This window comes from Trachemys scripta, chromosome 6, assembly GCF_013100865.1.
Source record: "Trachemys scripta elegans isolate TJP31775 chromosome 6, CAS_Tse_1.0, whole genome shotgun sequence".
In the NCBI taxonomy this organism is placed as follows: domain Eukaryota; kingdom Metazoa; phylum Chordata; order Testudines; family Emydidae; genus Trachemys; species Trachemys scripta.
In genome coordinates, this window is record NC_048303.1 from 55,741,356 (window position 1) to 55,758,458 (window position 17,103).

The 17,103-nt window shown below is 38.3% G+C and overlaps 1 protein-coding gene across 5 annotated transcripts in view; it reads right to left on the reverse strand.

The window, feature by feature from the left end:
- Nucleotides 1-17,103, reverse strand: part of FAM172A (family with sequence similarity 172 member A) — a 343,790-nt gene that overhangs the window by 72,234 nt on the left and 254,453 nt on the right. For all 5 annotated transcript variants that reach the window (XM_034774035.1, XM_034774034.1, XM_034774032.1 and 2 more), the window contains one exon: nucleotides 15,557-15,641. In XM_034774035.1, coding sequence (XP_034629926.1) covers nucleotides 15,557-15,641 — 85 coding nt within the window. The remainder of the gene's footprint in view (nucleotides 1-15,556; nucleotides 15,642-17,103) is intronic.

Consider the following 17,103-nt stretch of genomic DNA (forward strand, 5'->3'; position numbering starts at 1 on the left):
CTGTTAATATGTCATTTACAAGACAAATTTTATACAGAAATTAATGTACCATTTTAAAAACCCTAGGCATAAAACTCCCAATCAGAAAATAACAATGTAACAATTTTAAGTGTTGAATAGTATTAATGCTGCAATAAATTACATTTTCAGTACATTGTAACCTTATTTCAGTACAGAGGATGTAGTATAGACCTACTATTGCAGATGAGTTGTTGCAGGAATTTCAAAAATATCAAATATTCAAACTTCTCTTCTTCAATTTCTCCAGTTTATAAAGAAGAAAAAAAACTACAGCAATAAATGATTATTAATGCCCAACAGCACCACACTGCTCTTGTATATAGTACATGAATGTGCAACATTGCATATCTCTAAAAAAATCAGCTAGTGTAGTTAATCACTACAGAATATGGCCTCGGACTGATATTGTAAGATACCTGGTGTCTGAGCTGCATGTATCATTGAGCTCAAGGAGCACTCTACTTGTGCCAAGTTACCACAGTATTAACTTTGTCCATTAGCCAAGAGCTGCTTTACAGGATTTTGTGCTGGATAGGTAACCTCTGGCTCTGTTGTCTAAATAACTGTCTAAATAGCTTGCTCATTTTTATTTGTGGATTTGTGAATTGGGCTAGAATGCTATGGCAAAATTTACTTAACACATGCTGCTTATCTAGAGTTTGACCCTAAATCTTTAGAGTCTTAATATCTCCTTTTAATGCTTTTGTTTCTTACTTTGACATTAGTTCAGTGTGAAAAGCAATATTTAATTTACAAAGTTTTTTTTCCTCCATACAAAACAGAGGCCAGGAGGTAGATGGTGTAACTTAGCTAAGATGAGTTGCTGGCAGGGTGAAGTGGTATGTTTTAGTAATAGCTGCAAACTGTAAGTGGTTCTAAGCTTTGAAGTCAGTGTAGCTTTGATGTAGTACTCCCATAGTTAATCGCAAGATAGTCTTGAAAGAAAAAGATTTTCCAAATACTATCCTTAGTGTCATTGCTTGTGAAATCCTTGTAAGATTTTTTTTTTCTGGTGAACTTCAAATCTGACATCAGCCTGCTCCGTCTCTTCCTCTCACTCAGTCTCTCTGTCCTTTAAATTGCCCTAATCAGTTTAAAAGGTAATTAAAACTAAGCTTAGTTTTGGGCCAGTCAAGTACCTTGCTGTGCACCACTTTGCCTAAGTGGCCTCAGATATCTTGGTCCTCAGACCTGTGCTCAGGCTCATCGTGAAAGTGTGGTGTTGGGACCTAGAGAGGGAAAAGGTGGAAGGTGAAAGCCATGGGATCCTCTGTCTGTAGCCTTAGAGGGGTTCTCTAGAACCTTCCATCTGAAGGAACAGCACCACATTTGCTTAGAAGGCAAAACGATAAGGAGCAAAACAAGAAAGGATGGGGTACTTAGCCTTCCATCTGGACTAGCTTTCAGTTAGGGCCAGGTGTAATCAAGGAGAACCCATTGTCAGATGCTTGAGAGAGAGGGGTTAAGAACCACATATGAAAACACGGTAAGATTATTCTTATGTTGTGTATTTATCCTCAAAGAGCATTAGTGTTCAATGAAATCACAAACAAAATTATCCTTGGGCAATTAGGTTTAGGGAAGCATCTCATATAACTCATAATATTCAGTATCTGTTAGAATCAATTACACAATCACTGATTTATTTTAATAGTTACATTTTAAAACTACTCCTACATTATACATTAAATGCCATCTACAAATTATGTTTCACAGCATAGCAAAACGACTATTTCACTGTAGTCCAAAGCTGGCAGGACAAGAACATTAAAGCAGTTTAAACCATAATCTTTTATCTGCGTTAAAAAGCTGATAATCTGTGCACATTTGTACATGAACTCTAAAATGAAGCTGCCTTTCACCAAGACTCATGCTCATCTAAACAGATGGGAATAAAGAATATGGCATGCGACCAGTAAATTATGAGGGAGCAACACCTCCAGGTTAGAGGTCGCTGAAGATTTTAACAAATCTCACCAGATATGGCAACAGATTAAGCAAGGGGATAGATTGCCCTCCAACCTTAACCTGTTAAGACCTTTGAAGTCTTATGGCGACCTCTATTCTGCTCTTTCATATTAGTTGTTAGTTACACTAATTACAGCCTAATAGCATGCTGGTGCCAGGCACTTCTTCTAAAACTATCCAAAGAAGGACTATCAGTAAAATGGGACCACTTCAGCCAAATTGTGCTGTGCGTATCACAAGCACTTACCCCCAATTTATAATAGACCTTCTAAACTTTTATAAACAACAAAGGTTAAGACATTAATAGCACTGAGTAATTTTGTGAATTCTGCAAAGCATCTTATTGAGAGAAATCAGAAATTAAAAATAGCCAAATTAATGTGGGTGGGGGTCTGAGAATGACGTAAAAATAAATTTAACTCTAATGACTGTTTTACTAATACTGATGAACATGATTAACAAAATAAGGAGCTAAAGTTCAGCACTATGCAAATAATGTACAGTCAGCATTTGAAATCTAAGAAGAAACTTGCTGCCACTGAATTTAAGAGTAGAAGCACAGAGTTACTTTTAGAGTCTGTTTTCACTGACTTTGTATCAATATCCATGTTTATGCTAGCACAATAGTGTATCGTATGTGGGGACAGGACTCAGTCCACAGACTCTGGTTGAAATACCATCTGTAAAGCTGCAGTAAATGATCTAGTAACATTAAACTTTAAGTTGTGCACTAAATCAGCCCAGGAATATAGAAGAAAGATTTAAAGCAACAGAATCATAGCAGAATTAACAAAATCTATTAGAACAGTCTTTATGAACAGGAAGAATAAACATGCAAAATCAGTTTTCATTTCTGTATTTAGAAGCTGGAAAATTATTTCTAAATAGTTTATAAAACTTAACCTTGATGAAGCTAAACTAGTCTTCCTGTGACTGTTGGGAACTCTTGCTTATTAAGGTAACAACTTGTTAGCTACAACCATTAAAAAAAGTTCTGAACAAAATGTAGTTCTACTAAAGTAAAGGGCGGGGGATGAATGGAGACAACAATTACCCTTCCTTGCACCAATTAGTAATCAGAGCATTCAGAAAGCAAAGAGGAGAAAGCTGACATTAACTTTGTGATCTAAACTCTCATTTTGTTCGTTTAGGGGATGAGCAAGCAAGAATATAGAAGATTTCACCACTTCACAGAGCTTGTAATTCCTTTGGAGTTAAGATAAACAGATATGAAGAATCTGGGACCTGCTATGGCAAGATGTTGTATGTGTGCAACTGCCACTGAAGTCATGAGCAGGAGAAAACATCCATCTGGAGATGGCCCAGCAGCCACCACATAAGCTAGATTACCTGCCTCTCCTTTCACCTAGTAAGATGCCTCAGCAGGTTAGGCATCCTAGTATTAACAGATTTTGCACCGAATCTTCTTGTTTAAAAAATTGATTTTGGTGGCTTCATTCCAACAGTATAGACTGTGGGGTATTCCTCTGAGTTCAGCTAGTCATGTGGTAGCAAATTCCATCTATGATTTGTCATGATCTCCTCAGAGCCCTCATCTTCTGGATCTTGTTTGTTCTTCTTCACTTCAGTCCTCGCATAGATGAAAAAACAAACAAGGCAACTCTGTGATGCCACTTCTGCCACTTGACAATATGCCGCCTGGGTGTGCATCTGAACTGGTCTGAAACTAAGTCATGGAAAACAGCTCAACAGGTAAAGCTGAGCAAAATATTTGCAATTAAATTATTTTTCACCACGTCTTCCCTGGTTTTGAGTTTGTTAGATTGTCATGAAATAATTCTTCTTCTCCTCCTCCTTCTCCTTCTCGTGTTTGCGTTGCTTGCCAAGTCATCCAATGGCAGCTTCATCAGCAGAATGAAGGGCCCTAAGGCCACCATGAAGTCTGGTTTGTTGACAGTATTCAACAATATGCACCACTGACTGACGCAGACCACAGTGACAAAGCGAGTCATTGCACAGACCCCATGCGTAGCGGTTGGCTGCGCCTATTCCTTGGCCAGTTCAGAACTTGTTAGGCGAGTCTAAAGGTGACGTGGCGGGTCAAATCCCAGTGGTCAAACAGTTGGATCAGTGACAAGGAAACCATTCTAAATGTCTTTAGTTGACCATGCATCACGCCATAGGGTCCTGCTGACAGATTCCGATCTGGCGGTTGAGATTACAATGGAAGCTTCAACGTAATTCATGCACTGGGGTGACTGAAAATGTTGTGTACAGTGAGAGACCTGGACTGGCATGTAGCTTTTCCACAAGTCTGGCTGTTGACTCTCTGCGATGAATGTGTGGAGGGGCTATGTTGCTCAGAACCGGTGGCCGTGGAATAGGAGTGGGGTGCAGGATGCCTGTGATGATGCGCATCGTCAAGTTCAATTAGACATTGACCAATTTAGTGTGAGGCGAACAACACCACATAGGGGCACAGTATTCTGCTGAAGAATAGCAGAGCACCAGAGCCATGACACTGGAGCAAGACTATGAAATTTCATTCCTCTTTTGTTCTTAGTGGTGTTAAGTTGACTTCAAAAAAGCTGTGGAAAATCTGTTACTCTTCAAATGTCAAGCTGGGTCAACTGGTGATTTTGGTCAGAAAAGCTCCTTATCATTGGGTCTGTTCTTTGACTGTTCTTTGACTACCACATGTGGTCAAGAAAGTTAGCAGAAACTAATCTGACATGCTTTCTAAGATGACATGGCTGCATTTTGTGTTCCTTTTCTGAGCAAGAGTGGGGGATCACAGGTCTGAAACCTAGGTCCACATGTCCCCAGGTAGTCCTCAGATTGTAGCCACCACCCAAGAAGGTTTCTGGTACCACCAGGGAGTGCGGGCTAGAGGACCCTATCTCACATTGAAACCACCCAGAAGCTTGCAATTGGAAGAGATGTCTGGCCTCTCCTATTGGTTCACACTTGCTATTTAGGCTGGAAAGAGGCACAGGAAGTTTTCTGAGCAATTAGGTTAATTCCTTGTTGGTTGCTACATTTGACCCCACCTTCTTGCATGACTCCTGAGCCTTGCCTTGTTCCTGATTCCTGCCTTCTTATCCTGTTCCTGCTCTGCTGCCTTGTTCAGATCCCAGCTTCTACAACCCATTCCGACCAATCGGGAGCCAAAGGGGATAACGATTCACACAGACATAACTTGTTTTGCTCAGCAAAGCAAATTAAGATCCAAGTTCTGCCCTCACATGCATTCATAGGGCTTTTGTTGAACTCAAATGAAACCCTGTGTGAGTAACTAATGCCAGAATTTGGCCTTAAGAGTTTTCAGATTATATATTAATGCAAGGGCTTCAGCTAAACAATAAAATAAACATCAGACACAGTGTATCATTTGTAGAGAGCTCAAGTTTACAAGCATAAACATTATGTTTCTTCCCCTGAAAAAAAACAATATTGGACTTTTTATTTTAAACTTTGTTTTAATTAAAATAGCTTGCTCAAAAGTTAAAGACATTTACATCCAAATTAGCTATAGAACAGACACTGAACATAATTTAAAATGGTTTACTCTTGGTTAACCATTGTCTTATGTGGATTATTTTTTTGTTCAAGTGTTGTAGAAGTGTATAAAATAATAATACGCTCATATGAAAATATCCTATTCTGTTCATTTGTATTTAAAGTTGGAATATGGCAAATTATATATATTTACCTAATATAGTAAAGGCATTTGGAATGAAATGTTTATTCAAAATATTGATCTTTTAAAAAATTATTTATAAAGAGTATGATTTTCATGCTGTAAATGTAAGAGTTTAATCTGTGTCTACTTACATTAGCCTTGTTCTTAAAACTATTCATGTAAACAATGAGCATTTGAACATTTGTTATAAGCAGTTGTTTGCTTTCGCTTTTCATAAATACACTACAATCACAACAAATTTAAGGCAAGTCACTTGACTGTCCTTCTACATTAACATGATAAGATTAGTTGCTGACATTGGTTAGCAGGAAGTGACAAGTCTTTTCACTGGTTTCAAATATCAGTTTCACTGAAAAAAATCAGGCCTTCTAAATATAGGAATGTTTCTTCACAGGTTAAGGCTTAAAGTGAAATTATATTCTGAAAAGGATATCTAAAAATGGAATAATGGGACTCTATGTTTGTCAGCTATTGATAACTTCCATATCAAATTTTCTCGTTTTGCAAGTAATACTTTTAGTCCCTATTGCCAATCCTGCAAACTCAACTTGGGATCTGAAATGCAAGCTGTGTTCTCTTAGCTGTGACAACATTAGTAATAAGATTTTGAAATTAGAATTTAGGGCTATATCCACCATGGCAATGAGTGCCTCCTGACAGGCACTCAACACCCTCTCTTGTTGCAGGATGTTAGCCCTTAGTAACAATTACACTGATGTACCAACTCACTCTCCCATAGATGTATTGGTTGGCAGGGTGAACAGGAGTAAAATGTAGCAAATAAGAACATAGAAATGGCCACTCTGGGTCAGACCAATGGTTCATCTAGCCCAGTATCCTGTCTTCCGACAGTGGCCAATGCCAGATGCTTCAGAGGGAATAAACAGAACAGGGTAATTATGAAGTGATCCATCCCCAGTCATCCAAACCCAGCATCTGGCAGTCAGAGGCTTAAGGACACCCAGAGCAACACCTCCAGCTCAAAGTGTCGAGGAACTTATAGTCACCGAGGTGAGCATATATAACTTGGAATATAAAAAGAGTCAGACTGTCTTGGGCCTTTATGTTAGTTACAGTAGGAAAGAATAGGAGTAAGACCCCTTCCCCATGCCGGCTTGTGCAAGGAACAGTCACAGTTCCTGTGTTCTGTGGAGAGTGCAAGGACTATTTTATCCACCTAAGCACTTAAGTGCATTCAAGGAGTATCTTTGTGCTGGGATGGGTCCTCCATACTTCCAAATGAAGTGAAAAAGAAGCCGGGGTCTGGCCCCATCCCTCATTCATGGAGTGAGCCAGTTAAGGGGTAGGAAGGAGTAGGCTGCATCATCCTAACGGACATTGAAGGGTTCACACTCTCCTTGTGCATTGGAAAGGAATTATTCCTTGAAATATTGCACCAAACCCTTGTTTAAGGTGAGGTTTAGCTTTAGTTACAGGAAGCAGCATGAGGTCCCTCCATTCCTCCTTCAACTAAGACATATCCCTAACATACCCTGGAGGAACAAAACAATTGGAATCTCACCTTCACTTTTCATTGGATGCATTGTATGAGGCTGGAGGATAAAGCATCATTGGTGCCAGATGTTCATCTTTAACTGACAGGAAACAGGTGCTCAGGAAAAGAGGCAAGAGAGGTAGCAAAAAGGTTGGTTGGTGAAAGAGTTGATATTAGAAGTATTTTTTGGCAATAACTTTATATGGTATAGTTAAGGTACCAATCTAAACCTGAATTTTCAAAGCTTTGATATAGTTGTATCTGCTTATTCCAGCAGTGAATTTGGACTACAAATGGGCAAGCCTTGAAGAACAGAATGGGTAGAAAGCTACTAGACTTCTCACTCTAAGATCACATAGGTAAGACAAGACTTAGCGCACATGTGCAGCAGCAGCACCAAAGTTGTTGCAGTTGCAGTCTTTTGCTTCAAAGATTCCATTATAATTTCCTATAAAGGAAATTTATTCACACACAAAAATATGCTCAAGAAATACTGAAAATGTAACATTGGCTGAAAATGGTAATGGAGCCAGAATTAAAGGGGTAAGGAAGTAGCTAACTGACAAGTTGGCACAGGAGCATATACGGCATGCGAGACTTGAGAGAAAACAGTATAAAAGAAGGTTATAGTAGAAGCCTTAAATGTGAGTTTCTTTGCATTTGTCAATTCATGTTACTAATGTTCCACTACATTTTTTTGTTTGATTATGTAAATAAGCATAGGTGCATGTCTCATTTTGAAAAACTCTTCAAACTTTAATCTTTCCTCCTAAATAAAAAGCTTTCATTGACAGAACTGCATGAACATGAAGCTAGAGAATGCAAAGAGGTTTACAGTAAACACTGATTATTGTAATCTTAATCTCCGTGAAAAACTACTGAATGCAGAAATAACATCTTAGCAAAATGGGCACATTGTTTGGTTTAATCTTCCCATATGGTAAAATGAACACAGTTTTAATTACTAAGGATCTTGGATATTTATCACCAGCCATGAACTACTCGTGTAGAGACAAAAGAATTGAGTATAAAAATCTTACTGCCTTCATCAGTGTTAAAACATTTAAAATATGAAATCAGAAGCACTGGTAAGCTGAACTAAGAGGAACTATGGGGCTAAGTCAGACATCTTCTTAATCAGCTCAAGGCAGTTTGTGGTTTTTGGCCCCTTGTTTACTCTGAGCAAGATTTTAAAACTTTTAAAAGCGTCAGTCTAGTCTGCTATAATTAAAGCTAAGGAAAAAACAGACAAAAGTTATATCTGTGCTCTGATTACTCTGGCAAGGATGAAGTTGCTGTTTTAAGCCTCAATCCTGTAATGAACTCCATGAGTACAAACCCCTGCACTTATGCAGAGCCCCTTTGACTTCACTGGAAACCTGCACAGACACAGGGACCTGCCCATGTGGTGTCATTACTGGATTGGGGCCTTCTGGTATATATGCAGATTTGTATTTCAATAAAAAATTAGTAAAAATCAGCCAGGGGGAGGGAGGAAGGTCAGTGTAAGGCATCACTCAGATCTAACGGGTGAAATCCTAGCTCCAATGGGAGCTTTGCCATTGACTTCAATGGGACCAGGGTCTCACAATGATTCTGCATATGTGCATAGGGATCACAGGTACAGTGACGCACAGTGGTTTCTTGTATGACAAGGGTTCACTTGCCTAAGCAGGGGAGGAGACAACTACTGTCAGTGCACTAGGACAGGCCTTTATGCATATATGCAGATCCAATAATGCTACTCAGATCTCTTGAAGGGGCTACAGCTATTACTTGAAGGGGCTACAGCTATTACTTAGCATGGAGTAGCAGCCTCAGCCACATTGCAGTGCCACATTCTAGTCTTGGTATGAGGGAGCCATGGCCAGCTGGTATGCACCCATACACCATACTGCCCCCTCTCTGAATCAACTATCTTGTTCCCCAGAATCTCAGCTTTCATAAAAAATAAAGACTATCACTGTTACGGTTGTGAAGAAACACTGTTCATTTTTCCAAGGTTAACTGATGCAGAGAGGTCTATGTAAGACTAAAGAGAACCCGAAGCAATAGCTCAGAGTGATATGAACTGCCCCATTCATCAGTGAGGGGTCAACTCAGATGCCCATTCACAATAATCTTTGCTAACTATTTAATTCCTCATGGAAAAAAGACAAGGAGGGTCACAGATCTGCACAATTTACTATAAGTAACATCTCATTTTGGTGCCACTTGTAGCTGGAGTTTGGGAGACACCACTGCTTATTTTTTTCACTCCAACCACGAAGAAGCCAAACCCATTCTGAAGGACATTCCAAGGGCAAGTGTCATAGAGTGTATATACACCATGTTGGCCCAGCAGTCAAGGAGTTAATGAGCATATTGCTGGCCAATGCTGTTTGGTAGCCTCAAAGCAGCTGGGAGGATAAGAGAATTGGGAAGTAGAAGAGAACTGGGGCAGCTGCCAGAGGAACAACAGGTTGGAGAAGGGAACTCCTGCCATCAAGCTGCTGAGAAGCTGCTGAGAGACAGCACCTTGAGAAGGGACAACCGGACCAAGAGATGAAGAGCCTACAGAAACCAGGGGAGTTAGAAAGGAGCTCAGGGCACAACCAGAATTACTGAGTCCTGATTCTGCAAGTCTGGCTTAAGGAACTTGAATTGGAACACAGTGGATTGGGCAGGCCTGGGTTCCCCTACCAACTCCCGGAGAGACTTTAGAACGGAGGAGGTTTCCAGATCCTGGGTACCAGGACCAGCTGACCCCACCAGGAATAAGGAGAAAACCCACATGCCCCAGTGGGACTCAAGAAAGATGGACTGACTGACTGCCCCACCAGACCAGTGACCTCTGGTGCAACACTCTGCCTGGCCAGAGAGGGAGCTGTTGCATTGACACACCAGCACACAGGGAGCTAAGCAACAATGTGACCATATATTGAGTAACTGCACAATCAACAGTGAGTAGTGCCTCATTTTGGCAACTAATGTAGGCAAAGTTTATTTTATGGGCTGAGCTTGGAAGAGTACCACCACCTTTCCCCCATTCCACACTCACTTTCCATTCAACCTAAGAAGGGACCTAGACCTGCACAGCATTCCTGCACTTCGCATGCACAAGGAACAAATTGCCTGGGCTCTATGAAGGTGAAGTGACTGTAACCCAGTAAGAATATTTCATGAACTTTCATTGCTATTACCACCGTTTTTTTCCTTCAGCATTTATTTATTGGCATCCCTTGCGGTATTATGTCTAATCTGGACTGTAGGCTGCTTAAGGCAGGCACCTTACTTTTTGTTTATACGTAATACAACATGAGCACTGTATAAATAATCACAATGCTCTGCCTCTAACTCCAAGCAAGCGAGCTGTATTCAGCACTGGTTAGAAATTTTGCCTAAAATAAAAATATATATTGTCTGGAAAATAAACCTGAGATGACTGTCTGGTAACAGGAAATAATGCCTGGTAACTGACCTAGAATAGCATTTGGATTTAAAAGCTTACAACCTGTCACTGATATCTCCCACTTGTAGGATCAGTGTAGACTCCTCATCTCTGCACAAGTTTGTTTGCCTTTTAATATTTTAATCTTCTCATTTAATGATGTCTTAATTATACTGGTCATGGTTTTCAAAACTGACTCGTGCTTTTAGGGGCCTCAATTTTTGGGTGCCCAACTACACAGATGTTAAAAGGGTGTGATTTTCAGAACGTGCTGAGCACACACCTTATGAAAATAAGACCTCTTTAATGTGTTTTAAGTTGGGCACCATGGATCTTACGAACCGCAAGAATTGGCTTGGTATATTCTGTGGCTGAATATTGTGCATCAGTGTGGTCTCACAGCAGTCACACTAAACTCCTTGACACTCAACTCAATAATGCTATGTGCATAGCATCAGGGATGCTCAAATCAACTCCAGTCGACTGGCTCCCGGTCCTATCGCACATCCAGCCTGCACAGATTAGAAGAGCTGCTCAGACATCTCGCTTTCTTAACCATGTCAATGCAAACACAAGGATCCCGCTGCACCATGACCTGCAGAACCTGCCAAAGACGAGACTAAAATCCCACAACCCTCTGTGGATCCGCATCAAGACCCTTACACCCAACTTTGATGCTGAGGCTCAATGGAGAGTCACTTGGAGCATTTTGACCGCTCAAAACAAATAGCTCGTCGTGGACCCCGCCAAGGAACCACCGGGTTTTGATTTATGTTGGAAAGACTGGTGCAGATTGTATTGCATCAGACATTTCATGGGAGATTGGATAAAGCCTCTTTAAATGGAAAATGAGGCAAACACCTGTATGCAACTGTGGTCACCAGGCACAAATGATAGAGCACATCATATATGAGTGTCCCCTTCATTCTTTTGCCAGGGGCCTGAAGGACATTCACCAGCTCATTGCAGTGGCAATGTGCTGGCTATCAAACTTAGATATAAATTTGTAGTTGTTGCTACCTACCCAAGCCATATGAAAGAAGAAGTTGGACACCCAAAAGTTAACAGCAAAGGAGAATGCATGTAACCTAAGGCCTGGTCTACATGAGGAAAATTACTGTAGTAGCTATTCTGGAATAACCTATTTCAGAGTAGCTCCATGTGTGAACTCTCTATTCTGGAATAATCACTATGCTAATTTATTCCACAGTAGAGATTTGAGTCAATTTTCCTGTGTAGACAGGGCCTAATATACATCTTCCAATTTTTCTGCTAATTTTTCTGAAGAATTAATTTAGCAACAGATGCTGAAGACTGAAAAGTTACAATGTGGGGCTATGTTTTTTAAAAAGATGCCAATGAGATCCCAGAAATTTCACACTAGTGAATCTCACCTAAGAACCCAGGAAACTGATTGAAGGTTAAAGTATATATCACAGAAAAACCTATGGAAGGGACATAATTATGTAGGAAATGCTGCAAAAGAATACTTATGGGGCTTGTTTATATTAGAATTTTTACCTTAAGATAACTGATTGCCAATTAACTTACAGTAAATAATGTTTGTAAAGGCTAATTTGGACTCTCTCCTAAGCTGAGCTCTAGGGTAAACAAACATTTGTGGAGTTTCGAGAACACAGAGATTTGGTGTCATTATCCTAGTGGAGGTAGTTACAGGGGTAGTCAGATCTACCTTGGAGAGGTAGATGGCACGGTTCTCCTAAACTGAAGAGTTCTGAAATGAGTTGTGAAATCCCAAGGATCTCTGGGCATCTTTTTGGACCACCAGCCCCTCTGGAATATTCTCACAGATCACCTGCCCCTGCCATGAGACCCGGAGAAATGAATTGCACAGAACTGCATTGACTATTCTGACTGAAGTCTCACCAATGCTGTATAAAAGGGAACCAATATCACCCTCATCTGTAACATGATTGCTCCGAGTATGGAACCTTAAATCACTTTGGCCTCTTTGGGCCACCACACCAAATTACAAGTTCATACCAAATTCATTGATATCTCTTCTGTAATTACTGCTTTTCAAGTCTCTCTGTACCCCATTAACTATATGTGGTCCCTCATCCAATGCTATGACATATTATCTCACTGTTTCCAAGTCTCATTCTGCAATTTTACTTTTAAATTTAAAGTGTATTTATTATTCTTTGTTCTTAGTTCTATATAAGTAAATATGAACGTAATTGAAAATATTAGCAGCAGATATGTTTTAACCAGTTAGTGACAGTCTAATCAAAAGTCTGAAAAACCTTGCTGGATATACAGCTTTGTTTTTCCAGTTTGATGACTTATTAATATGTTAGCCTCTCCAGTGCTGTGCAAGGATATGGCCGGTAGATCTGACTCAGCAAGCAGAGGGCTATGCCATCAATGGAGGAGAGGTCTGCTCACAAACAATTAGTAGCCACCTCCCCCCGCCCCTGACTCTTGGTGTGCTGGGCAGGTGGGCCCTGTATTATAAAGCTAACACATGGGATATGATCAAGAGGCAACGATATACTTCTGATAACCTTGAACTTATTTCTCAGTACAGATGTAAGTAAAAAGTGGTTTCTAAGCAGAAAAGAGAGGCGAATTTTTTCCCTGCAAAGGATTTTTTTTCAAATCTTCTTATTGTTCTAATGATTGAAACACTGTTCTTTTTAAATCTCAGGAACAATGCTGCCAATATGTCAGTGTGGATTGCTTCAGTACTGCAGTTCTCAGAAAGGAGGGATTGAAATCAAATTTATCACACTGGCTACTAATGCTGTAATATCTAGTAATACTTCACATATTCATTATGGATAGTTTTAATGCAGATTTATATGTTAATGAGGATATATAATTAAGCTGTAGTGATTATCACTGTTTGTCTTTCAGCAAATATCTTACAGTTGTCTACTTATAATAAAATATAGACGAAATATAGTGAACATGAACAAAAACACATTAGGAAACTAGAAGTCAACTGTTATATAATGTTGTACCTATTTAAAGCTCTGATTATATACTAGAGAATCATCAAATTGGTATTACATAATTTATGTTTAAATCATTGTAGTCAAAATCTATTTGCAAAATATGTTGTAATGTTTTCTAAAACATCAAAGTGCTGTACATAATTTAAACTTATGACATTAAATACAAAAACCTACATATAATTATTGGGTGAAATCCTGGCTCCTTTGAGATCAATGGCAAAACTCCCATTTATTTAAATGGGGCCAGGAGTTCACCAGTTGTAACATTAAAACTATGCCCAATATGACTCATCTTTGGAAATGTAAAGCTCAGACTGAAGCTAGTTCTTAACACACATCATCATTAAAAAGTAAAAAATATATAAATAAAGTGTCTGTCTTTATTTTGAATATCTTGATTCTAGCTTGGTTATATTATAACCTTTACGTTATTGAAATATAATATTATAGAAACAGAAACAGAACAAAAGCTCAACTGGAGTCTTCTTGGTATTTTGGGTATATGCCGGTTGTTATTCAAAACACCTGTTATTTACCAGCCAGACTGGAATGGCTCTTCTGAAATGAACACATTATACATCATCCTCCCCTTCCAATAATATGTACTATTACACAACAGATAGGGAAATTAAAGTTAAAACTAAAAGTTATCTAGAATTGCTAATTCTGTGCAGTATTAAATTTTCAAAGGTCAGTAACAACTTTTTTAAAGTTTGGTTTATGAATTCTGTTCAGAACTGAAGCTGTATTTTAGTTTTCCAATCACAACAATGGCAATAATAGAAACATTTCTATTTCACTGGGTTTGTACAGAACTGACACTTAGCACTTCTGGGCTTCAATCTTGCAGTTGGATCTACTAATATGGATCCATGTTCCAGTGCAGATCTGACTGCAGGATTGGGGCTTTAAATGAGCTCTAAAATAAAATACAATTAACTTTATATAGGCCTTTAAAAAATCCTGAACTTCATTTGCAAGAATAGGACTTTAGACGACTTCAAATAAATAGTCATATATTAACCTGTGATTTGTAAAATGAACAATTGTGCTTCATGTGCAACAGGGTCTGATAAAAATTAACATTCCATTCTTAATATAAAAATGAATATAATGGTGGGTAGTATGTTGCCTCTATCTTGTGCAGTATAAACTGTTTTACTATTCTACAGAAATCCTGTAACTGTGCTTTTCATTTTTGGCAAATTAAAGTTCAATAGTAGCTTCTTATATTCCAAACGACTATTTTTATGCTAAAGCTCTTGTTGTTATATTTACAATTTATGCTTCATTAATATCTTCCTGAAATTATTACATAACTTTATAACACATTAACAAATGATTTATTACATTAATAGCTTTCATTGAATAAAACACCTATGATTTATGCTTCCATTAATGAAAGACATTACCATTTCAAGAACATCACCAACACAGTAGAAAACCAGTTCCAATATTCTGGTGGACTATAATTTTGGTTTACATTTTTGTAATTTGTACTGTTTGTACAGAACAGACTCATATTAACTGGAGCTTCAGAAGGGTCACTTTTTCATTCACTTGTTCTTTTTTGTATTGTCTTAATATCATGCTGGATGTTTCCTGGGGAATTTAGCCTAAAATTCGGAGCTTTCACAATTTCTATCACTACTTTTCTTAAGTTCCAATAACTCAAAAATTAATCAGATACAGTGAGAAAAAGAGGGCTACAAAAGACAAACTAGTAGTAAGCCATAGAATTTCAGTACAGCTGTCCTAGACAAAGGCAAAATAAAATACTAAAAATCATAAAAATAGAAGGCTATGATAGGCATTCAAAAGCTAGTCACATATTGTTTTGCTTATCATTTAGCCAGAGAAGGGTAAAGCAAAAGCAAAAATTATTTTTAATATATATAATACAATAATCACATTTTAAACACTCAAACTACTCACTCATGGGCACATGTGACACCATATACATGTACTATACACATACTATAAACAAGTATACATACCTGCAGAAACACGTGGGCAGTCTGGCAACATGGACTCTACTGATGTATCTAGTGGTTCTGAACTAGACACCCAGTTACAACAGTTCTGTAATGTAAGAGACAATTTTATGGTGAAGCAATAATCTAAATCATTAGACTTTATAGATATAGGCCACAATTCAGCCAGTTAGTTAAATATGTGACTAACTTTAAGCAGCAGTCACAATGGGGACTGAAAGGTAGACCCAGTGGTACTGCTGACATGCTTAAAATTAAGCATATGCCTAAGTACCTTGTTGAATCTGGGCCTTAGTTTCACATGTGGCCAAATATTATAAGTAAAACAGCAAGGTCCTGATTCAGCAAAAATACTTAAGCATGTGCTTAATTTTAAGTATATCCTGAAATGCTGCTTTGAATGGGGATGGATTTAAGTGCTTTGATGAACTGGCATCTACGTGAGTAGGCCCAATGCCTTATTAGGGTGGATTTATCAGTTTAAAATTAAGCATGTGCTTAAATGCTTGGCTGAATTGGGGCCTACATTATCCAACATGTAATTCAAACCATTTACCTTTGTAACTGGTTAGTAATTATTGATGACAAATATAAATAATCTCCCATCTTGCTTGCTTGTATTAATAGGTCTTAATCTTTAGAGTGTGATGATGCAACCTACTGTTGAGATAGCGCCACGGCTGTGAAGTTGTAAAGCAATGGATTATGACTGGAAGAATATAGTTTTTCAGATTATTGAAATAACTGCCAATTTAGGTAAAATGAACTAGTACAGACACTTTAAAATGTAAATATCACCCTTTGTGGATGTATATTTAATGAACACTCAAGTTTATATTTCAGTCCTAAATTTTTGACTAAAAAGAATTTACTTTAAATATTTTTCTTCACTGGAATTTGTTCAGAAAAGATTGTGTATCAAAATATCAAATAAAATACTTCAAAAATTGTTATTCGGATACATTTGATACATTAGATATTAGGATTTGTCTGACTACACAAAATTTGTTATATTTAAGATTACCTAATAAAGCAATGTGGCTATTTAGAGGCCTGTCAGTTAAAATACAAAATCTTCATGGCTTCAGATATTACAAAACTATTTCAGAGTTTTGCCTTTGTAAAAACTGATTAACTTCATTTAAAAAAAAAACTTTCTTGGAAAGAGCCAATGAATTTCCAGACAGATTTCTAAAAAATCATCCCATCAATCATGATTGCAAAAATGGTTGATTGCTATTCCGGTAAACAAGCATGTATTGTGTATTTTTAGATGCTTGCTGCCCTAGTTGTGCACCATGGAATCAGTCCTCACTGTGGAAAGATCCTTGACTGGTAGATCAAGTGTCTTATTGTATTTCCTTAATTCATTCTGTCTGGAAGAAGATGTCAGCTGTGTTGCAGTGAGGAGAGAATTTCAAAGGCTCCAGTCCCCACCAATAAAGGCCGAGGAATGGCTTTTGAATAGATTTGTCAAGGCAACCCTACTGTTCTGGGACCAGGGAGAGCAGGAACAACATAAAGGAAGGGTTGCTGTATGAGATTAGAAA